At 39.1% G+C, this 24,562-nt stretch overlaps 2 protein-coding genes across 3 annotated transcripts in view; one reads left to right on the forward strand and one right to left on the reverse strand.

The window, feature by feature from the left end:
• The window catches only part of prkci (protein kinase C, iota), a 32,463-nt gene extending 26,330 nt beyond the window's left edge, over positions 1 to 6,133 (reverse strand). The window contains exon 1 of the mRNA XM_067606308.1: positions 5,783 to 6,133. Within this exon, the coding sequence (XP_067462409.1) occupies positions 5,783 to 5,865 (83 nt within the window). The 5' untranslated portion in view covers positions 5,866 to 6,133. The remainder of the gene's footprint in view (positions 1 to 5,782) is intronic.
• A 1,649-nt stretch (positions 6,134 to 7,782) lies between these two features.
• On the forward strand, positions 7,783 to 23,055 carry phc3 (polyhomeotic homolog 3 (Drosophila)). 2 transcript variants are annotated; one of them, XM_067606310.1, is made up of 15 exons: positions 7,783 to 8,418; positions 9,721 to 9,933; positions 11,277 to 11,432; positions 11,571 to 11,651; positions 11,764 to 11,922; positions 12,074 to 12,163; positions 12,408 to 12,636; positions 13,539 to 14,173; positions 14,269 to 14,392; positions 14,487 to 14,764; positions 17,297 to 17,456; positions 17,531 to 17,642; positions 19,226 to 19,355; positions 21,152 to 21,413; positions 22,240 to 23,055. In XM_067606310.1, the coding sequence occupies exons 2-15, from the start codon at positions 9,754 to 9,756 to the stop codon at positions 22,392 to 22,394; spliced, it is 2,751 nt and encodes a 916-aa protein (XP_067462411.1). In that variant the 5' UTR covers positions 7,783 to 8,418; positions 9,721 to 9,753; the 3' UTR covers positions 22,395 to 23,055. The 2 variants fall into 2 exon arrangements, with proteins under 2 accessions (XP_067462411.1, XP_067462412.1); XM_067606311.1 differs by lacking the exon at positions 12,074 to 12,163 and having other exon boundaries at positions 7,784 to 8,418.
• The last annotated feature ends 1,507 nt before the right edge of the window (positions 23,056 to 24,562 follow it).

Below are 24,562 nucleotides of genomic sequence, written 5' to 3' on the forward strand. Positions count from 1 at the left end.
TTAACTGCCCTTTAAAATGTCACGGTGTTGTAACCTTACAGGGACATGATGGTTTGTTATTTTTTAATGAAACAACAGTTGTACTATGACGAAAATTAAACAAAACTAGACAAAAAAAAGTCCATAGGCCAACTGGCAGACTGCGACAAAGCAAACCTGGTGCACCAGTTTAAAATGCTGAAACAACTTCAGGTACGCAAAGTTACACTTGTTGTCACAAGAGCGACTCCCCTTATTTGTGTTTGAGAGGAGCCACATTAGCTAAAGAAGATAAGAGTTCTGGCAATAGCTGAGGGACCCAACACTGAAGCGTATCCACCAAAAAAAAACACCTTAAGTGATCAGTGTGGGAGCATTTTAGATACATAAAGAATGGACGGGGGGTTGTTCAAGAAGACGGATCTCCAGTTTATAAAACTTGCCAAAGAAAAGTCGCTGCTGAAGGATCCAACACCTCAAACTTAATGCAACATCTTCGAGAGCAAACTCCATACACACACAAGTGAAGGTAATAAACTAAGTAATAACTAAGTTAAAAAAAACCAAAACATTACTTTAGTGGCACTTAAGGAAACATTGAGTTGGTAGGTAATTAAATATAAACATGTCACTTACAATCAACAAACTAGCTAAGAGTTGGGGCTTTCAGCGCAACGTAAACGAACGGCAACAAAGCAGGAAAAGGAGCATTGCACCGTTTATAAATGAAACGACATGTAATCCCCTCCACGGCTTCAGCGCAACCATTAAAATCCTGTTGCTTCCTTCCATCTGTTTTGAATAAACACTCGCTACGGCAGGTAAATACAGTATGTTAGGAGCAAAAGATTAAGTTAACATGAGGATCTTGCAGCACCAGCACTATATCATGGGCTCTAATTAATTGCATTTCAGTGATTAATAACACCTGCATAAGAGATGTTCTCAATTTCTTTTTCATTTTTACTAAAACTGCAAAAAAAACTCACGCCACATGTAAAATTAGATTAATTATTAAACTAAATTATTAAAAATGAATTTAAAAAATAGGCATGAATGACAGTTGATAATAAAAACACTGTTTATTACCTACATTAGTAATATTTTCCCCTGGGGGACCAATAAAGTTCCTCTTAATCTTATATTAATAATAATAATTAAAAATACTAAATATTAGAAATCAATTAAAGTCATTGCAGCAATGTCCAGCTGAAATTCATCTTGGCATTGTTTATTTATTTTCATTTTTCTTATTCATTTTTAGCCTCAATCTGCCTCTGGTACTGCTGCAGTTCAGCCCTCTTCAAAACAAAACATGCTCATTGATGATTTTATCAATCTATAGTATCGTGAAATAAATTAATGCATAATAATCGTGAAACTGTGATTTCTCCCGAGACTATAACCGTACCATCAGAATCTATAATCGTTGCATCCCTATTACACACAACCTTCAGGATGGGTCGACGCCGCGGCACAGACAACACATTACGTGCATGTTAGCGGCAGCTGAGAATCAGTGATATTCAAACCTGTTAGCTGCAATCATGAGTGCAGATGTGTGTTGGTGGATGGGTGGGTGGGAGGTGGATGACTTTGTGGCTCAGTGCTTGAGGGGCTTTCAGAGCTAAAGTAAATGGCAAGACAAGGAACGCTTCCCGTATTTTAAACAAAGCCCAGCCTTGGAGCGGTGATGCAGTGATGGCAGAGTCTTTGAAAAAGAAGAGCAACTCCTTACAAAAAAAAAAAAAAAAGGAAAATAAGTGAACTGAACTGCTCTGTCGAGCCGGTGTAATCCCAGTTTCCTGCCAAACAACATGCCTTAAACAGGAATCCTGAAGTAGATCTGGCACATAAGAAACGTTGTGTTAGTCGTCGTTGGCAACTCTTCAAAATAATATTTTTCTGGCCTGACATGGTGACACACTGGCAGTGATATACAGAAATGTTTTTTCTCTAAAATAATGATCTATACACAGCTTAGCTTCTTGTAGGCTATAATTCTGGGCTGTATGTTCACTTTTCCTTTAGAAAGAGGTTGATGAAAACATTTCACATCTCTGACTAGCCGGTAAAGCACTAAAATAAGCTGACTTTTAAACACAGACAGAGGAAAGTGTTCAAAAATTGCTGTCCTAAGCCCACACAAAAATTTTGAAAAAAAACCCTCAGCAACTCATCAAACACAGAACATGCAGGCACTCTGTTGGAAAATCCTGTTTAGTCTGGGTTAAAAGAGGAAAGGTACTGGCCATTTGTTTTTATGAATTATAGCTGCAATTTAAAGCTTGATCGGTTTGCTTCTCTGTTTGTCAGCTGTCAAAATTGCCTTGTTGACCTCTTTTAAAACACTTGAAACACACAAAACACTGCAGGATACTAAACAAAACAGATCGTCAAGGGAAAGCTGGTGTAGGCGATACCGTTTATTTTCTTGAAGGAGAGCTATTTAACTATAAAATGTACAAATAGCTTTATTAACTCTAATGTATGCCTACAATGGGATACATGTGCACTGAGCAGCTGTATTATGTAGAAAAAGTATAATTAAAACAATCAGATTTAGTAAACACTGTAAACAACAGAAATAAAAAAATCCTAAATACAAGACAGATTTTAGCTACAAAAGACAGTGAACTATACTTTTGAAGTATTAGTAAGTAGTGGTCTATATACAGCGTTACACAAAAACTACTAAAAATCACTGCACTGTAAACTGGGATTTGCATTGTGTCAACTACACAGTACATTATCAGCATCACTGTCAGTTACTAGTCATGTGGTCAGTGCGTTTGCTCCTCTATTGACCGTCGGTCTGTATGAGAGCAAAATGAAGAGGAGCCAGTGACAGGCTGAGACTGCTACAGGCTGACACCAGTCTGCCGCTGCCTGGCGCTGACCGACAACAGACATGCAAATTGTAAAGAATGGACTCGAGAGAGATGCTGAAAAACAGATAATCTGAGACACTATCACAGAGCAGGAGAGACTGAAAGAGACTGATTTAATTTTGCTAACTGGATGGGGTTTTTTCTTTAAAGGCTTTAAGGAGGTTTTAAAACAAATCACTCCATCAGCTGATTTCATTGATTAACTCTCTGAAACGCAGTAATGGAGCCAATCAGTGAAATCAGCTGCTGTAGTGTTTGGATGATAGAGGAAAGCTGCAGACTCTCAGGCCTTGATGGCAGAGAGTAGCGCTGCAACTAACGATTATTCTCACTATTGATTAATCTGTCAATTATTTCCTTGTTGTTCCTTGTTTCCCAAAGTCCAAGATGATGACCTCAAATGTCTAACAGTCCACGACCCAAATATATTCAGTTTACTGTCATAGAAGAGTAAATAATCCAGAAAATATTCACATTTGAGAAGCTGGAAACAGAAGATTTGCACATTTTTCTTAAAAAAAAAAAAAAAAAGACTAAAAAATGATTATTTCATCATCAAAATAGTTTGCGTAACAGCATAACATGTTGATATCACTTCTTCACCATAAGTGGATACACTCACACACCTACATTTCTTTAGGCTTGTGCACATTTTAATTATAGTGTTTCAGAGGGTTTATTAAAAGTTGTGTTGTTACAATTAATACACAGCGTTTATCCGTCATATCTGGCTGATACCTGATCTGTTAAATTAGGTCAGTACCAATCTAGTTTATCAGTCGAGTGCATTACTAACCCTTCAATCTCCCACTCGTGACCTCCGCAGGGAAACCATAACAACACTGATAACGTCCTAGCTTAATGCACCCGTAATGAGACCATTCCTTCTTTGGCAACATAGCTGACATTCCTCAGCGTCAACCTCATAAATACTTCTGATACTTTGTTCTGTGACATGACACCTAACGATCATAACACATCGCAGTGTTTCTAAGGTGTGTCAAAGAGCTGCTGAGAAATACAACAGGTCCGGTGGAGATGACTTGCACTACACGTTTTTCAAGTCTTGGCTACGCTCCAATCACTGGCTCCATCAAACAGAGACAGTGGGGTAGGGAGTGTCATGGAAACACCTGGGTGATCGATGATTTCCATCACAAATACGAAACGAAAACAGCTGAACTGCCGCTACCAGGATGGAGGAGAATCACAGACTGTCATTTGGGGAAACAAAAACTCATAGCACTGGCGTCTCCTCATACTTGACAGGATCAGGGATGGAGAGTGCATCGGTTTTGTTGTTTATAATTGATTGTTTCCCCTCAAATAGTGTTTCCCATAGCACTTATGGTGAGGCTAGAGCTTAACCAATTAGCTGAATAATCAATTAGAAAATTAATCAGCATTTTTTTTTTCAATAATTGAATATTTTAATGAGGCAAAATGTAAAACATTTGCTAGTCCCAGCTTCTAACTCATTAATTTGTTATGAAAATAATCTGTAGTTACAGATAGGGCTCAGGTTGAATTCAGAAGAAGGTAAACAAATCAACTGGGACACAACACTGTAACTACATTCTGAGAGTTTGTTTAAGTATTGTTAATTGTGATACAAAGTTTTGTTGTCACACTTCATAAGTATGTCTGAAATACTTAACAACACCGGCTCAGATTGATCTCAGATTGTCAGATAGTCCAACATGAGGAACATCAACAACACAACTTGGGGTGATAATCCAAGATGCCTTAAAGGACAGGTTCACAACAAGTCTGTCTTAAAACAACAGTCAGGTGTCCATATGAACACTGAAAGAGGTTTTCCTCGCTGTAATCATTCCTCCTGTTCATACTGGCTATTAAAAGATCCCCTTTAAATGTGTTTTCAATTTAAGTGATGGGGGCCAAAATCTACAGTGTGTCCACACAGTCATTTTGTGCAAGAATGCATTTAAAAGTTTATCTGAAGCTTATATGAGACTTCAGCAGTCTGAGTTAGTCATATAAGGTTGATATGTGCCACATTTACAGTCTTACTGGCATTAAATTCCCTCTCTGTGTTTCCTTGTTGAGCTGCAGTGGAAGTATAGTAACATATAAAGGGACTTTGGCACTGAAAAGACTGTAAAGTTGAAATTTATCTACTTGATTTGACTAATTTGGATGGCTGAAGTTTCATATTAGCTTCAGATAAACTTTAAAATACATTTTAGCACAGAAGGACTGTGGTTTTTGGCCCTAATCACTTACATTGTGAGTGCATTATGAAGGGATCTTTTAATAGTCAGTATGAACAGGAGGAATGATTACAACAAGAAAAATCTCTTTCAATGTTTATTTGGGCACCTGGCTGTTGATTTAAGAGAGACTTGAAAAACTGCAAACCCATTCTTAACATGATAGTATCAATTAAGATGTTGTGATTGCGCATTCCTTACAGTCAAGACTGCCAGCAGGAAATGAGTATTAGTCAGTCAATAACAACACAACAGTTTATCTGTTAACTAAATGAAACTGGACCTTTTATCATCTCCCAGTGACACACAGTGGAACTAATAGCAACTATTAGCTTCAAAGCTTGTACAATTGTATCACAGTTTAGCTTTTAAACACGATCGACAGCTAATTCTGACTGATTTTACACCACTTGACAACTTCTCTGTCTAGCTGACACATTTATTAAACAGTGTGAACACGGAGAGCTTTCCTGCGGACCCGCCAACGCGTCTGGACAGTTTCACCTGTCTGACTGCCTTGTCAAGTTTACCTAAAGCTGGGTACCCAACATTAGCAAGCCGTTAGCTGAGCTAGCAACTGTTAGCCTTCTGGTTAGCTACATTTCCGAGTCTAAAACCGACACTAGCGGGCTTATTAACAACATACATGGCACGTTGAGAGAAACAGTGATTTCTTACCCTTTATAATACGCTTTCACCCGGACTTGGTGGGAATTCTCGCCGGGGTGGGACATGGTGCTGTCCCGCAACGTCGGCATCATAAGCTCAGCCGCGGTCAGTCCGACTCACCGATGCTTTCCTTCCTTCCTTCCTTCCTTCCTTCTTCGGCTCTCTAGTTGTGTACCACGCCCAAAATACTCTATTTTTGTAGTCCGTCGACACGGCGACTAAACAACGAGGCAAGTGATACTGAAAATGAAGAAATTACCGCTCTTTGGGCAAACAAAAATAACACGTAAAGTAAAGAAAAACTTGCGGGGTCCGCCAAACAACTCCCTACTGCAAAGGCCTAACGACGGACGAGTCCATTACCGGAATGCTTAGGGTGGCGCATAACTTAGCATCAAACAGACATGTATAGATGTATTACGGTAAAATATTAATATTCGCCGTTTCATGCATTTTTATAATTCGTATGAAACAGGATACCATTGATAAAATCTACAAAAAGTTAAATATATCCTTTGTTTAAATTCCGACTGTACCAACTCCAGCTTTTCGTGTGGGTAAAGTGCTGCATTCAGTTTCACAAACCTGAGCTCGGACATTGTAAAACCCCTGAAGATATGTTGTGCATTCAAGTGCTTTGGTTCGGAAGTAATAACAAACCTGACCAGTAACAAAAGCAAAAACATGTGGGGTGTTTATTATTATTATTATTAGTTTTAGAGATGGGAGAGCTAGCTTATGCTGCAGTGCTACAATGATGAGAGAGAAACAACACGAAAAAACAAAAACAAACGTGGAACAGACATGTAAATGATGAAAGACCAGAAAGAAGGAAATATACACTAGTCTTAGCTTATTAATAGTTCATGCAGACAACAAAAATAGCATTTAAAAATAAATTTTATATCAATATTAATTTAACATAACATGAGGCTGAATTTGTGGATATAGGTTACAGCAACACACAATAAAATATATAAATATATATGTGTATCACAGAAGTTATTGCTCTCATAGCCTCTAAATCTGGGTACCTCTCCATCCTGATTGATATGTTTAAACTACGGACTCTTAATAATTTATAGTCTGTCTATGGTTTAAATATTTTTGCTGTGTGACACACGCATGTTTATCTGTAATTAAATATTTCCGGCTGCACTTGAATATGACACGAAGAGAGCGTCCCTCCTCCGTCTGGATGAAACTCCTGCAGGGAGCGATGACCAGTCCCGGGGAGGCTTGGCACGAAAAGTGCCCTTTGTGTTTGCAGCATAGCCAACTTTTTTATTATACAGTGTTTTTATTTATTCTTTGTTTTTATTTATTTTTCAGATGCGTTTAAGGAGACACAGTGACAGACACTGTGTCTTTTTTCTCTTTCTTTCTTTCTTTCTTTCTTTCTTTCTTTCTTTCTTTCTTTCTTTCTTTCACCTATAGTCTGCCTTAATCAAGTATTTATTTAATATGCATCACTATAATACATCATTGGGCTGTGCATTATTGTATTTCTGAACATAAAGTTTGAAATTCAGAAACCAAAATGTACTTAAAGTGTAGCTTCACATTAAACTGTCTACCCAACATTTAAAGGGAAAAAATCCAACCAGATTAATCAGTTCAAAGCCTGTATTATTTTTACTTCCGCATCTCAGAGTTGTCATATCCCTTGGAAATCATTTTGGATTCGCAGATAATTTTTCATATTTGAGACAGACATTGTGTCTCTTAAAATAACAGTTACAAACTGATTAAAATCATTTATCAAGCCAGTGCCTGAGCTGAGATGTTTTCAAAAAAAGTCAAACAAAAGTAATTTTATTCACTCTATCAAACATATGCTCCCACTTTCTTCTTGTCTTTTTTTAAAATCTTATACTGATCTCTCGATATAAATCTTATCATGTGTTATAGTTTTCCTTTATTTTATCCATCTATGAAAGGACTTTTTATCTGCAGAGTGAAACATAATGCTGCTGAATATTTCAGACGTACACAGGAAATGCTGCTAGTTAGTGAGATTCAAGATCCAAGATGTTTATTGTCACTCCGGTTATACAAGTACAGTCGTGTGAAATACTTTAACTGGGAGGCTCCATTACAGAGAGACAGTAAATAAATAAATAAGACATATAAAGACAAAATCAAAGCACGAAAAGGTTGCATATACAATCACTGACAGTGACCTGAATGAGGTCAGGTTTGTGTCTTACATTTTTTGTTTGCAGTCTCGGGGATTTCCTTTCACACCTACATATTCTCTGTCCTCTTTTTTCGGGAATATTTACAACTTTACGTGAGAAACCGTCATAACAGAAGCTGTAGATGAGGTAACCAAAAACAAAAGCCAGGTAAAAACGGTTTTTTTGGGGCCGTCCTGCAACCCCGGGACTCTCCCTGCACTGAGCGCAGCTGACTTCTCCAGCTGTGGAAGGTCCTCCCGCACTGCGAGCGGTGCTGTGTCAAGGCTTTTTATAGCCATTGCCTCCTGTGTATCGACTGATTTTTTTTTTTTTTTTTTTTTTTTTTTTTTTTTTTTACTATCTCCATTTTAGACAGTAACCTACTGACGCATCAGTAGGCTTCATGACTGGGACAGTGTGCCGGGGTATGGTCAGTTCCTGATGGCTCATGTCTATCAATACCAGGCAGGTAACGCCGATGAGAGATGAATGATTGTGCATGCAAACAGCGCAGCCTGAACGATGAGAGGCTGACAGACAGACAGACAGACAGACAGACTGGGAATGAAATCCACATTTGTTGAATGTTTTCCTCCGAAGGTTCCTAAATTAAGGGGCAGCCCATTTGAAAGCCAGGATTGATTTTTATGATCGTTCAGGGTTTATCGAGAATATCCTTGTTTTTAATTGGACACAACCGCCTCTGCAGCAAAAAGCAATTAATATTCAAGCTGCCATACGCGCATAAACCACCAATATTTGTCATAATGAAAGACTGGATCGATTTTTACCATTTAAAGGCTCTTTGGAATTATTAAATCCCTATTGATAAAATATTTTTTCCTCATATTCATCTGGATTTGATCCTAAACAGCATTTGAAAGAAAACCCAGGTCCAGCACAGGAGCACATCTGTCTGATATTTGTCTCTTTACAGATGTTTGACAGGCACAGTGTAACATTTACAACCATTGATTTAAAAAAGAAAAATGTAATTTTACATCTGGGGCTCATAACGGAATTTTCACAAGTGTCTGTTTACTATTGATGACTTGTGGTGTGTTTACTTACATTTTCATTATTCAACTGCCTCAGACAAAGTTCACAACATAACTTATTTAGTTACTGATGACGAAATAATGAAAGAAAGAAGTGCGTGGATTGTCTTCTTTATTTATGTCTTATACCGTATTTGGGTGTGTGTTTTATATTTATTTTAATTCGTGCTCATTTTCTAATCTGAATTTCCTCCTTGGAATAACAAGTTTGAACTCAGTTGTAATGAATGTCACCAGGTTTTCTTTTAATAGACAAACATGTATTTTTTTCACCATAACAAACGATCCTGCAATTTGACTGGATAGGAATGTAGTGAAGTCGGTCAAATTAGTCAAAACATTTTTTTAACAAGATCAAAGAAGCAATCAATCATTCATGCCCGAAATAATATGAACGGTTTGTTTTCTCCAACCAAGAAATGTCCTCAAAGTTTTATGGGTTTATTCAAATATTTACAGGTAAATAATCTGATTTTTAGTACATAATAAAACCTCATGCCTGCTCAATAATATGAACTGTGTTTGTTTTGTTTCATATTAGAACAAAATCTATTAATTTGCCCATTTAAAGGTCCAGCTGGAGCTTTTCTAGACTGACTGAAATCTTGATAGAAACCAGCTGTAACCTTACAGACCCTGATTCAGTCAAAGATAGTGCTGATTTATTTAAAGACCTCCTGTTAATTAATGTCTTTTATAATCTCCACAGTTTTCCCGTTACTGAATCAGTGAGACCCGGGAGATGGATCGACAGAGCCCAGGAGACAAGCAGCAGTCGGAGACTAATAGGACTGTAGCGACCATCACCCCCACCACATCAGCTGCAGTCACCATGGCAACAGTCAGCTCCGGCAGCACCACGTGCACCCAGGCGCCCTCTACGTCGCTCAGCATCATCCCCCCCGACAGGCAGGCAGTCCAGGTGATAGACAGTACCCGGGACCTCTGCATGCATTATTTTCTTTAACAGGCAGGCAGTCCATGTGATAGACAGTACCCAGGACCTCTGCATGCATTATTTTATTTAACAGGCAGGTAGTCCATGTGATAGACAGTACCCGGGACCTCTGCATGCATTATTTTATTTAACAGGCAGGCAGTCCATGTGATAGACAGTACCCAGGACCTCTGCATGCATTATTTTATTTAACAGGCAGGCAGTCCAGGTTATGGACAGTACCCGGGACCTCTGCATGCATTATTTTATTTAACAGGCAGGCAGTCCGGGTTATGGACAGTACCCAGAGCCTTTGTATGCATTATTTTATTTAACAGGCAGGTAGTCCAGGTGATAGACAGTACCCAGGACCTTTTGGATGTATTATTTTATTTAATAGGAAGGTACTGCTGATAATAGACAATACCGGGGACCTTTGCATGCATTATTTCATATAACAGGAAGGCAGTGCAGTTAATAGACAGTACCTGGACATCTGCAGATATTTCATTTAACAGGAAGGTATAGTCCAGGTAATAGACAGCACAGACTTCTTCATGCATTGCTTCCCTTGACTGGTGAGGTAATAGATTGCCCCATGAACTTCTAAGAGCATTGACTGACACATTCTGAAATATTGGAATATTGCAATATGAAAAACAGGCAGTCCAGGAAATAGACAGTCCTCTGAACTTCTATGAGCATTGTTTTCAAATGTATTATGTATCATTCCAACAGGAGTTGTCTTTTATTTAAAAAATATGACTTCATACAAAAGAGTAACACAACAGTGAAATCCAGTTACCAGTTTTGTTCTTTTACAAGGGCTTTAAATACCACAAGTCCTTGGAAATAAATCTGAAAACATTCACTCAGCAACATCAGATAATTACATTTATTTCCCAAAATTAAATAGAAAATGTTCTAAAATTTCCATTTGTGGGACATTCTGGTAGCTCAGAGGTTTAGCACGCCAAACCATGTGACAACAACTGTGGTTTGAGTTTAGTTTAGCTTATTATCCTTTTGGAAATTCCATGTGTATCCATGGCGATTGTCAGACAAACAAAACATCAACAAAGGACATTACAGTTAAAGACAGACATCAAACAGCACAGCGCTCCATATCATGTACTATAATATCACAACATCACCAACAACCAAAACCAAGTACTACAAAATAATGACAACGCTCATATCACAATGTTTAGTATGACAGGGAACCTTTGCTGCACGCTGCCTCTCCACTCTCTCCTCACTAATGTCATTTGTCATTATTTTACATTCCTTTGTAAAGAGCTTGATGTGTTTGTGATGTGATCCAACAGGTGATCCAGCACGCCATCCACAGACCTCAGAGCATGGCGGCGCAGTACCTCCATCAGATGTACGCAGCCCAGCAGCAGCACCTCATGCTGCAGACGGCAGCCCTGCAGCAGCACCAGCACACACCCCATCTGCAGAGTCTGGCCACCATACAGCAGGTCAGATGGCATGTGTGTGTGTGTGTGTGTGTGTCATGTGGTAGTGCACGCATGACGAGTCATTTTAACATGAATGACAGAGTGTGTGAGAGAGAGAGGAGGCGAGGAGGGGTGTAATGTGTTTCCAATGTTTCCCAGGCTTCAGTCTGTCAGAGGCAGTCACCTTCTTCATCCAGTGGCAGTTTGGTTCATCCTCCTTCTGGTGTTTCCCAAAACTCTGTGAGTGTTCTTGTCACCGACTCGCATCAATCCGACGCGCTCAGAGCATAAATATCAACCTCAGCGTCTTTCTTTTTTTTACACTCTCTTCATCTTGCCACCCTGAATCCAGATCACTTTACCAGCATCTCCAGTAACAGCCCAGCTGATTGGCCGCACCCAGGCATCCAACTCCACTGCTGCTGCGACCACCATATCCCAGCAGGCAATGCTCCTGGGGAACAGACCGGCCAACTGTAATCAAGCTCAGATGTACCTTCGCACTCAGATGGTACAAACTTTCATATTTACAATTACTTTTTTACTGCATGTGTGTCTTTTTTTTCCTGATGACACGCCATTCCCTGCTTCCTAAACAACTCGCCACCTGTCTCTCTCTCTCTCTTCTCTCTCTTCTCTGCTTTCTGCTTTTCTTCCATCAGCTCATTCTAACTCCCACAGCCACTGTGGCTGCAGTTCAATCAGACCTCCCTGCTGTCACCTCCTGCTCCTCTTTACCTACCTCCTCTCAGGTACAAACTTTTCCAGGCATGATAATAATCCATGCATGCCAGGAGCCTGCAGTATTATATGCTTCAGTCGTAGAGATATGTGATAAATATAGAAGTGAGAGATAAAATGAGATCAGGTTTTTGCATATAAATCGAACCATTAACGCAATTGCATGAATGGATTAAGGATATGACAGAGAGGGGCTGTTAAATTTCACAACCCTTAATAAACAGTGTGAGTGACTTTCTTTTTGCGTATATGCAGGTGCAGAATCTGGCTCTGCGTGCACATTTGCCTGGAGCTCTGGCCACAGCCCACAGTGTCATCTTAAAGCCATCCGCCCAGTCACAAGCTCAAACTCTGGCTCCGACCGCGTCTCTGTCCAAGACATCAATCTGTGCGCTGAAGGCCAACCACCTGACTGACTCCTCGACAGAAACAGGGCCGACCGATATCACTCGGCTGGCCTCTGGAACCCAGATTATAGCCCCAGGTGCGTTACTGTGTTCAAATACTGGTGTTTAAAGGGTATTTCACTTGAAATCCCATGTGTTTTAAGACTTTAAGATAATTTTACATTTAAAAATTAGACACATGTTCGTTTGTTATATATTACTGCTGGTAGGTGTTCTCTGTTGATACGTCATCTCCAACAGCAGCGTGCTACCTTCCAGATCATCTTTCAGCCTCTTACAAAGTAAATGCTTCCATTGACTTTAAATAAAAATAGATATTTTAGGGACAAATTTGGCATGAACATCAAGACAAACTATTCCTTTTATGGCCTAATGCAAAATATAAATCTTTGAGCTGCATGTTATCCATAATATGTTGGCTTTATTATTACATTTTCTTTAATAATGCTCCGCAAAGTATGGCCAATAATTTTTTGCCAGGTTAGTTTGTTTTTAGAACTTTAATTGAGAGTACAGACAGTCTGTGACTCCCACACATTGGTTAACATTTTGCTGTTTTATATGCGTGAAAGAGGGAAATATCAAGTTATAAACAAAGGTGTGTATGAATCATATGAATATATTAAAAAGAATGTATAAATGTAACTTATTATTATTATTATTATCTGCACATTTCTAGACTTAAATATGTATATATTTTGATCCGCCTGACAAACAATTCATTAAACCCACCTAGTTTGTATCCAGACTCATAATACATTTGAATATATAAAGCACATTATTACACAAGACCATCTTTCTAAATTAGTATCCATCTTAAGTTGCATGCTAGCTGTAATATTCTCCGTGATATTTACCTTTTTCAGCCTTTCATTCCACAGGCCTTTTTCACAGCAGACATTTTTACTTATGATACTAGTTTTGTGTTGCTGGTTAGTTTTTGCTCCTCATGTCTTTCTACACATCGCCCTCCCTGCAGCCTACTCTCCGGTGCAGACCCACGCTCTCGTCAAGCAGCAGCTGTCCTGTCCACCAGGTCAGCGAGTGGCTCATCACCAGCTCATCCTCCAGCAGGCCACAGCAGCCGCTCCCAACCACAGACAGCTCCAGCCCATCGCCCTCAGAGTGGCGCCCCAAGAGACCAACTCCAACACTCTTCCTCTTTCGGTGAAAAGACTGACCAGCGCCCAGCCACACACACCTAGCAGTGACCCCCAAACCTCGTCCTCTTCTTCCTCTCCCTCTGTCACCAGCGTGTTTGCATCATCCGCTCAGATTTCACTCCCAGCTGCCACCGTTCAGCCTCAGCCCCCTCCTCTGGTGGCTGCTCCCCAGCGTCGGACCTCATTCCCACAAGTGCAGAACCAGCCTCCGCCTCCCCCTCCGCCTCTGGTTCTGCCCAGGCTGCCCCAGAACCCTCCAGCCTCCCTCCAGAGGCTGTCCCTGCATTCAGTCCAGGCTTTGGCCGTCCAGTCGGGCCAGGTGCTGCTGACGGAGCGGGAGCTGCCTGTAGCAGAGGCCCTGGTGCAGATGCCTTACCAGAACCTCCCCCCTCCTCAGACAGTGGCTGTTGATCTGAAAGTGCATCCAGTGAGGCGTAACGAAACATCATCAGTAAGTCGCCATGTGCTCCGGTAAAGCTTTATGAGCATAGCTTTATTTTAGTATGTGTTGGTTTGATGGAGGGTTTGTTGTGGTCTGAATTTCAGTCGGGGCACACATGCAGAGTGAATGGACTGAGCTCGGAGGAGAGAAAAGAGGAACGTTCTCCAAGTCCACACAAAGACAAGACCCCTACACCTCTCATTGTGTCTCCTAAGCAGAACGGTGCAGGTGAAATATGATACTAAAAGAATAAAATAGAAAAGAATACACTTTCTAACTCTACGCACTCTCCTCATTTTTTATGCCTCCTATTGTCCCGCAGTGATGAGTTCATCCTCCGTCTTGTCCAGCCACTCAGCGGTCAGGTCACCGCAGGTGGAAGCGCCCTCCCAGCTCACCACCAGCAGTGGCAGCAACAGCAGCAACCCTCCACCTCCTCCTCTACCTCCTGCCATCCTGCCAGCTGCGGTAAGAGGCCCCAGCCAGCCCCCCTCCACCCCAGCCAGCCTCCCAGGGAGCCCTGACAGGATACTTACAACCCAGATCCTTACGCACCTCGTTGAGGGATTCATCATCCAAGAGGGCCTGGAGCCGTTCCCGGTACGTCAACTGGAGGTGCGACAGTAGCAGTCTCTCAGGGCCCCGGTGAACGTCAGACAAAGGCGGACATGCAGGGTGCCAACCTACTCATCAGGAGCGATACAGCGCTTCCTATCCACAGCACCCCACAAGATTATGTTATAATATATATTATGTTATTATGTTTTAAAACTTATATGGCAAACATTAGCAAAAAGTTGAGTATTTACACATCAGTCAGACATGTAGCAACATTAGCTTTCATTTGGAGTTGTGTTTGTGTCCAATATTCACTCTCCTTTAAGCTCTGTTTTTGGTCTCCACCAACTCCTGAGGAAAATATCTGACTCTTCAGCTGCTAAATGCTTCACCAGCTAGTTGCTAACTTTGTCTGTCTGCGATTTGGTTCTGGGCAGGTTGTTTATAGTGAATTTGTCAGAGCTTTTTCACTGAAAACAATTGGATCTGTTGCTGGAAACAACGCTGATGAGAGTGAACCAAAACAGTAAAGTTACAGGCAATGAAACAAAAACAATAAGCTGAAAGACACTAAAACTCCCTGTCAAGCTGAGGAGAGCTGCAGAGTCGGATTGATAACTTACATACATATTAGTATAAAAATATTGATTAGAGCTTGATCAGAATAAAAGAACAGGGATTTTTTAGTATCCTTACTTTGTCATCCACTACAAGTTTGGCTGAGATACCAATTCTAGTCCATCAACTCTTCCCCAATTTGCCATATTTTATTCTTCTGTATCTCATTTAGTCCGATCACCGACTGTAGCCTCAGTGTACTTATCACTTCCTCTTGACTGGAAAAAATTACCTTTATTATTCTGATGTATTTACTACAGCCTACATTTAAAATCTGAAACTGAACTTTCCTCTGTGGGTTGTTGCAAGTCATTCTGTAAATCTGGGGAAATCACTACGTACATATACACCAAACTCCTTACAACACATCACCACAAAATATTAGCTGGGGCGTGTTTAGTATCACAGATATAAGATAAAAAACAATATAGTAAATAATAAATAATAATAATAATAATAACTTTATTTGTATAGCACCTTTCATACAAAATGCAGCTCAAAGTACCATACATTACGGAGATAAAAAGCAAAAGACAGACATTAAGTACGTTAAACAGAAAACATACGTAGATTAAAAGGCTGCAGACAAGAAAAACAGTGATTGAAGAAAGCTGAATTTTCTTTTGGATAGGGTTATGGGTATCTACCAAGTCTGCAGTAGAAGATCTAAAGGCTCATGAAGGAACATAAAGCAACAGGGAGTCTGTGATGAAGGTCGGCCCTAAGCCATTGAGAGATTTATAAACAAGTTGAAGGACTTTAAAATCGATTTTGGAAGACACAGAGCTAGTGTAGTCAAGCCAAGACTGGAGTGATGTGTTCTCTCTTTTTTGTTTTTGTTAGCAGTCTAGCCGCAGAGTTCTGAATAAGCTGTAATCTGTCAATGGACTTTCTAGGAAGACCCATAAAAAGTGCATTGCAGTAGTCCAACCTACTTGAGATAAAAGCATGAATTAGTCTTTCAGCATCTTGCTGAGTTAGGAATGGTCGAACTTTGGCAATATTTCTGAGATGAAAGAATGCTGTTTTGGTCACTTTGTTTAAATGGGACTTAAAGCTCAAATCAAAGCCTAAATTGACTGTTAGGTTTGTTAACTCTTGTTTGATCGAGGGAGTCAGGTTGCCAGGTCTTTTAAAGAGCTGATCTCTTTTTGCTTCAGGGCCAATTAATAAGATTTCTGTCTTCTCCTCATTTAATTAAAAAATATATTATTCATCCATTTATTGATTGCAGACAGATGGGCAATCAGGGAGTTTAAAGCATCTGGATCACTTGGTTCAACAGATATGTACAATTGTGTATCGTCAGCATAGCTGTAAAAGCTAACGTTATGCTCTTAATGACATCACCTAGCAGAAACATATATAATGAGAATAGCAAAGGCCTGATGCAGCTAAATCGCTCAGCAAGGGAAGAGGTTATGTCATAATTCTCTAAAACATGTTCTCCAAGACTAATGAAAAATTTCTTTCCTGTAATGTTTGTCCGGAACCAGTTTAAAACATATTCTGAGAGGCCAACCCAGCTCACGAGGCAATTTATGAGGATTTCATGGTCGATAGTAAAAACACGACATATATTACGATAATAATAATAATATCTTTTTTCTTTCATCATCACTACCTGTTCGTACATTTTGACCAAATATTAGTAGGTGCACCTCGTCTCAGGGTCTGACAGACCAAGAACCAGCCGCTATGTGACAAAAATAATAAATTATCATTATCATTTTCTATTTTTCAATTATTCAGTGCTATTATTTATCTAATTGTGATAATTTTACATCATGGTCGTCTTTAGTTTTATTGTATGTAAAGCACTCTGTAAACATTGTTTTAAGAATTATTATTATTATTATTATTATTATTATTATTATTATTATTATTATTACTATTATTATTATACAGTATTTGTTCATCAGTATGTAAAGTTTGGCGGTTCACTTGTCTATGCAGGTGGGCCCTTCTTCACTGTTAGCAGACCAGCAGGCCTCACTTCCCGAGTCCCAGGAGATACAGACCAATGGGGACGCAGCAGCAGAGGACAGTCCTCTGGATGCTGACCAGTCAGATTCCACCGACTCTGAGATGGAGAACAATGGTCCTGCAGCAGATGGTGAGGTCCCTGTGACTGTGTGTGTGTGTGTGTGTACACATGTGTGACTAACAGCTGGTCCTGTGACATTGCAGCGTTGGGGGAGAGCGCGTCAGGTGTGCTGCAGTGCGAGTTCTGCGGGAGCAGAGGTTACGCTCACACGTTTCTACGATCCAAACGATTCTGCTCTATGACGTGCGTCAGAAGGTAAATAAATCGCTCACTAATCCAGCTTTGATGAACATATTTCTGGTTCTCAGAAGGTTTACAGATAACATCAAGCATCAGTCTTTGTTCTCTGAAATAATGTACAGGGTACAATCTCTATACAACTACATTATAGATAACATCATATTTTAATTGATGCAAACGTATCGGTTATTTTTCTTGATATTGAAACCTGCAGCCTCACTGTTTTACAATTTAAGGAGAAAAGACTGTTATTCTGATCTACTTACAAGTATTTAATCCTGCAGTACTGTTGTTTCAGTGTTTATTTGATGTTCAAGGATAAGGCTGGCAATGTTCTATAGTTTTTATCGTCAACAAGACTAAAACCAACAACTGATATTGACTGAGTGATACAGACACAGTAGGGAAGTATTGATAGGCTAACATATTGTTGATTTTGGTCTTTTGATGAGCAGAAAAATATAGAATAACACCAGAACATCATTTAAAACAAGGTCATGAATATATTACAAGGTGTTGTTAACATCAGACTTAAAATTACATAACAACATAACGATCAATTGCACAGCTCAGTACCGAACTTAAGTCCTCAAAAAGGCATAAACAATTATCAAAGACCACACAAATGTATTTTATGACTACTTGAAGCTAATGACATCAGGGATTTGGTTTTATTTCAGCAGCCATTAAACTTTTGAACAGTCACAGATGCTCACAGTTTAACTTGTGTATAGATTTATAAACATGTTTTGCATTGTTTTTTACATAATGTGCCTGTCAGGCAGTAACATATTGACCATTGCCATTATTCCTTGTGTATTTCAACTTTTTTTTAAATTACATTATCATAATTAAATTGTGAGTGAACTGCTTGTGTGTATTTGTGTTTGCAAATTCACTTTACTCAAATTGTTCCTTTAAGGATAAATTCATTAATTTTGAATTGAATCGAACTGATTTTCTAACAAATGTTGGATCAACGTCATGTAAAAACACAACTCTGATGCTGCCTTACAGGTATTTCAGGGAGGTTTCTATGTAAGTTTGTCACTTTGGTTTCGATACACCTCACTGTCTTGGAAAGTACGGGGAAAGAATGAGTAACTCTCTGATTCCCCCTGATCAACACACATTACTGTAAAGTACGGAGGAGCTGCTTACATCAAAACACTGGTTGTAACCAAATGCAGAGTGAAAAAGAACTAAAGATGAAGATTATGTTTAGTTTCCCTGCCACACAAGTAAACTAAAATGCTGTCTGTTTCTGTGGTGGTGAGACACGTCATCTGACATCTGGATTCCATCGAGCTACATTTGGTTTATAAGAAAAAGTCTCAAGCGTATAATCACTCCCAGGTTTCTCTCTGCGCCTCCATGCAGGCATCAGACAGGACAGCTTTAAGCCCAGATGCAGACTGTCAGAGCCCAATATGAAATGGCAAATATCTGTCTGCACTTATAAATCTCCGAGGGCGTTTTTCGGGCTTCAAGATTGATATCGTGACTGCGATATCAACACGATACGCATTTGATCGTCCACGTTGGAGGAAATGTAGTGTATGAAGCTGATCTGATAGTTTGTGATCCTCTCTGTTTAGGTTCAGTGTGAGCTGCACTAAACGTATCACCATGCTGAGAGCAGGTCGCTGGGGTCACAGGCCCACGGGCAGGAGAGGACGACCTCCCAGCAGAGTCAACGGAGCCTCCAGAGAGCATTTTCTGAGACAGGTCAGTTAGCATCACTGACCTGATGCATGTAGGAAAATACACAAGTGCTGCAGGGTTTAAAAGCTGCTCTCTGGGGAAAAAACTATGATTGACAGTAACTTCAAATGTGTGAACTGTGGAGGAGACTCTTCGCTCAGGAAGAAATTTTCAAAGTTGTACATAACAGCATAGTGTTTCAGAGAGACAAGAGACCTCAGGTTCTCATTTTCTAATGTCTTTAAGACTTTATAACAACTCAACAGACAACAATAAGACAACAGTTTCAAAGTTTTTAATCTTTTTCCAGCTTTATTGATCTGCTGCACAATAATGATGAAGAATGTATTCATATCTACAGAGGGATGCAGAGGTATTATAGAATACTACTATACTACTACTAGACATAAAGTATTTATATGGCACAGTGAAACGATAAAATATAATAAGATAAATAAGAGAATGAGATAACAAAAGGGAAAATAAGAATAGAGCACAGAATAAAACAATAAAGAAACATATTAAAGTAAAACACAGCAGGTATGAAGTAGGTTAAAATGGCCAAAGGTATAAAAGTTACAGACTTGTAAAGCTAGAAAAAAGAATAAGTCTTATGAAATAATTTTAAGAAACACTACAAATTTTGCTAAGTTGCTTAATAAATTAAAAAAAGAATAAATGTTCGAGTCACACAAATCACATTCTGTCACCTACATGGAATCACGACTGTAATGTAAAATGCAATCAGTCAATTAATTAATTAGGTTTAATTAAAATATGTTTTTGAAGGCTGATGTTGATTCATTTCCAAATATAATTGCTAATTTTCATGAGGACTGACCTCATAATTACAATAATTTAATGTTTGTAATGTCATTTTTTCTAAGGTGGAAAAGCCTTTAAAGGGACATTTCACTCCAAAATCAAAAATACATATTTTTCCTCTTACTTGTACTGCTTTTTATCCATCTAGATTGTTTTGGTGTGAGTTGCCAAGTTTTGGAGATATTGACCATCTGCCTTCTCTTAAATACAGTGGAACTGGATGCCACTGAACTACACCGCCAACCATCTACTCATGGTAGTTCAGTAGAAAGAAAATAGTCCCTACATCAAACTGTTCACAACAAGGTTTAACTTGAGTCACCAGGTCCTGATTTCTGGAAAGAGACGTTACTGTAGAGTTTTTCAAATGTATTTTTTTGTCGCTTTGAGCACCACAAGCCGAGTGTCCTCTCGTGTTCCACTTTTTTCGAGAAGGCAGACGTCGCTATGGCCGATATCTCCAAAACTCGGCAACTCACACCAGAACGATCTAAATGTATAAATAGCACTACTGGGAAGAGGAAACATATATATTTTTGATTTGATTTAAATGCGAAAACAATGTGTTAATATGCTTCATAATTATTTTAATTTACTGCTTCTGTTTTTTGTTTTTTTCTCACTTTTAGTGTGATGTTCTTAAAAGACCAGCTGGGGTTTTTAAACTCACCAGCGCAATCCATTTTTAATCAGTTAATGTTTTACTGTGCTACTTGTGCAAATAAATAATAATTAAACTTAATTTAGGGTTTGCAGCTCTATAAGCCACCGTTACCCAGCATGCAACATAGAGAAAATCTTGTGATGCATTATTTCTTAAAAATGATAAACCAATTACATCAATTGTGGAACAAAATACAGTCTGGTGAAGCTTTAAACTGGTAAGAACCCAAATATTATCTGATATTTTTATTATTATTATTATTTTCTTGACTTTTCAACAGTCTTAGCTTAAAAACTGAAGATATTTCTCTGATTGTCTTTGTGCTCTGCAGGCTAACGGGTCATTTGGCGCAGAGGAGATCCAGCAAAGCTCACTGAGAGAGGACGAGGAAGAGGAGGAGGAGGAGGAGGATGAACCTCCCGTTCCCATGACGACCAGGCTCAGGAAGCAGGCTGAGAGAGAGCGAGAGAGGGAGAGAGAGCATGAGCAGAGGATGACCGAAACAATCAGCGTTTCTGATGGAGAGGAAGATGTCGGCTGTCCATCCCAGTGGAACGTGGAACAAGTGTTTTCTTACATCAACTCCCTGCCAGGTACGAGTGCGACGTCTTTAGAGCCTTTGGTACCTTTTAGTAACTTTCATCTCTAAGATTAGAAGATATATTGTGCATCAGAATAGGACATTAACTCAGGCTCAGGGCAAATATGCAGCTGAGAAGTTGCAGAAGGTTCTTGTTTGGTTATAAAATTCACAAAAAAGTGTGAGTACATGTGGAAAAATGACCTCTGAGGTAAAACAGGCAGCTGTATGAGAGTTTTTACAATAAAGTGTTCGTCTAGAGTTCTTTTAGTAATCAGTCAGTTCCCAGTACTGTTATAACTCTCAGTTTATTTCCTGTTACCTTCTAGGAAAAAAATATAAAACTGCAGCTCTTAAAGATTTTCCAGTCACAGTTTTGCAAACCCCAGTTAATGATGTAATGTGATGGTAAAAATACATTTTTTACATATTTTGTGTGTCTGTGAAAATACATATTAGTTGATTTTCAGCATGAAAACCAACAACAATTTCCTGCTTGTCATAAGCTCCACAGTTTTTGCCAAATCTTGGTACAGCAGCTCAAATGCACTTTCTTACTTTTAACCTCTCACATCTGATCAAACACTAAATAAAACATTACCTCTTAGGTCATTTCTTTTGTTTGAATGTCTGTAGGTGGCGCACTTTCCTCCTTTTCCTCTGTTGAGCCATTGTAGCGTTCACTGCTAAAACAAACTTTGACAGTTAGTTATACAGTATATGTTGTTGTATGAACTTTATACATGTATAAAAAGTGATACGGTCAATCTTACAAATATCAGCACACTAAATACTCTGATTTGGCAGAAACATTTCAATCTCCTCTCTCTTCTCTTCAGGCGGTCAGGACGTAGCCGAGGAGTTTCGCTCGCAGGAAATAGACGGACAGGCTCTGCTCCTCCTCACAGAGGACCACCTGGTCAGCACCATGAACCTTAAACTGGGACCTGCATTGAAACTCTGTGCCCACATTAACTCTCTGAAGGACGCATGAACTACTGAAATTCATACTTTCTGTTGATCTGGACGAACAGATGAAGAAAAACAGAACAAACAGACAAGTTTGACTCTCCGCTTGTGCAGAGACGATGAGGAAGCACTGCTCATCTTTTAGTCTAAATAATGTGATGTCAGTGTTCTGTTAGGGTTTGTCCTTGGACCTACGCGGAGTGGAGCACGTCGAGCTGAAATCATGAATGCACAGACTGCAGTCGCTGCCAAAACCACTGCCAAGGATTTCACTCCCGACACCTCCAGCTGTTCCAGATGTTGCGTTTATCGCACAGAAGGAGCTTTCAGAGTGAAGTTCACAAACTCCTACAGCAGATTCGAGCACAAAGATGAGCAGTTCTTTCAGTCATACCATCGTAGTGATTGTAGCAGTTTCGCTCCGGTTATCCATTTGTTTCAAAATGGTTTTTGAGAATTCTTTGTATCATTTGTAAACAAAGAGAACAACTTAACATTTACATTATTACACATAAAGGATGCTGTACAGTCCCAAAGTTTACAGATGATTTCCTATTATCTACGGGGGTGGAGTTTGATACACATATCATCAGTAAACAAACAGTTGTAATGAATTATAAAAGCTTACTGATTACAAGGTTATTTATTATTTATTATTACCATAATTAATATACAAATAAAAGCATTAAAATGTTGTGTGCTATTGTGTGGGAGGTTTTTTTTTCCATTTGAGTAAAGAAAAAAACACTTTATTGAGTTAAATGGCAGGATTTACTTTTGCTATTGCACAAGTCATTTGATCTGAAATGTGTAAAATAGATTAAAGTTCAGGCATTAAACTGACTAAGCACTGCTTTAAGTACAGTTCTGCAGGAGGCAAAGCACAGATATGAGTCAGGTCGCTGCGGCAGAAATAAACCTCTCAGCAGAATTAGTTCAAAACCTTTTCTTTTTTTTAAAAATCACTCGTCCTGAGCATCAACAGTCAGGTTCAGACTGGGCTGCGTCTTTAACTGCGTCTTTATTCCATCTCTTCACAGAGATTTGAAACACTTAAGATACCAACAAAAGAAGTGTGTCTTGCATTATTACTTAATCTGGTTCCTGTGTTTTTGTTGGGCAAGATGTAGCATTAAGAGCTTTATTATTTCATTGTCCTTGATACGGTGCTTTTATGTTTCCTATTCCTAAATTAAGTTATATATATATATATACTGTATATTTGTATTTATTCCAGCATAGAAGGACATGTTGGTCTCTGGGCAATCTGCCATGTGTAGCATCGGATTTAATGGGAACTTGGTGACAGGTGGAGCGTCTGCAGGGGTCCAACATCAATTATGTTTATCTGGCTGTGCATACAGATTATTTGGTAGTCGTCTTCTTTGACCTTCAAGCAGCTCCACAGCTTTGTTCAACTGTCTTTAACTGCCTTGAGCTGCCAAACAAGAGCCCAGCAAACGTTATTCATCCATTTACAACAACCGGACTTTCTTTCCGAAATTTGTTTCAACCTTCTGGAGACTTTCAGGCCTTTTGGGTTTTCAGTGATTCAAACTAGAACCACCACCAGAGGGCATCATGGGTATTTTAGCTTTAGGACTATACTTTATGCCCTCCTTGCTGCTGTACTCAGAACAAAGAGACACAATCACATTTCTGAGCAAACATATGACTGTGGATGTGAAAATAGTGTTTTGTTTGTTGTTTTTCCTGTATACAACCTTACGTAGACTGACGGAGGAGATGGAAGAAGCATTCAGGTATCAGGAGCAATGTGACAATATAAAGATAAAAGCATTCGTATCCTTACTTCAGTAAAAGTTCAGAGGTGTTATAAGCAAAGTTTATGTACAGTTAAGTACTGTATCAAAAGTAAGAGTATTCATTATGCAGAAAAATTGTTCATATCATTGTTATATAATTAAATAGATTTATTATTAAATCTATTCTTCTCATCTGCTAAATGAAATTGTAATTGTAAATTATGACTGATGCATTAACATTACAGATGCATTTTGATGTTCTTACTGGTCGAGGTTGAGCTCATTTTTACTACCCTATATACTGTTAGCAGTTTAATCTGTAACAACGCATCACATTTTAAAAACTGATCATGTTTCAAACAACTGTCAAACAATTGTAGAGGAGTAAAAAGTACAATATTTGCTTCTGAAATTATTTAGCAGAAGC

This window comes from Thunnus thynnus, chromosome 12 (genome assembly GCF_963924715.1).
Source record: "Thunnus thynnus chromosome 12, fThuThy2.1, whole genome shotgun sequence".
Lineage (NCBI taxonomy): Eukaryota > Metazoa > Chordata > Actinopteri > Scombriformes > Scombridae > Thunnus > Thunnus thynnus.

Coding starts and splice junctions, on each gene's coding strand:
- phc3 (XM_067606310.1), top strand. CDS start 9,754: ATGGATCGACAGAGCCCAGGAGACAAGCAGCAGTCGGAGACTAATAGG. Junction 17,457..17,530: donor CAATGGTCCTGCAGCAGATG/GTGAGGTCCCTG, acceptor GTGACATTGCAG/CGTTGGGGGAGAGCGCGTCA. Junction 17,643..19,225: donor TCTATGACGTGCGTCAGAAG/GTAAATAAATCG, acceptor CTCTCTGTTTAG/GTTCAGTGTGAGCTGCACTA.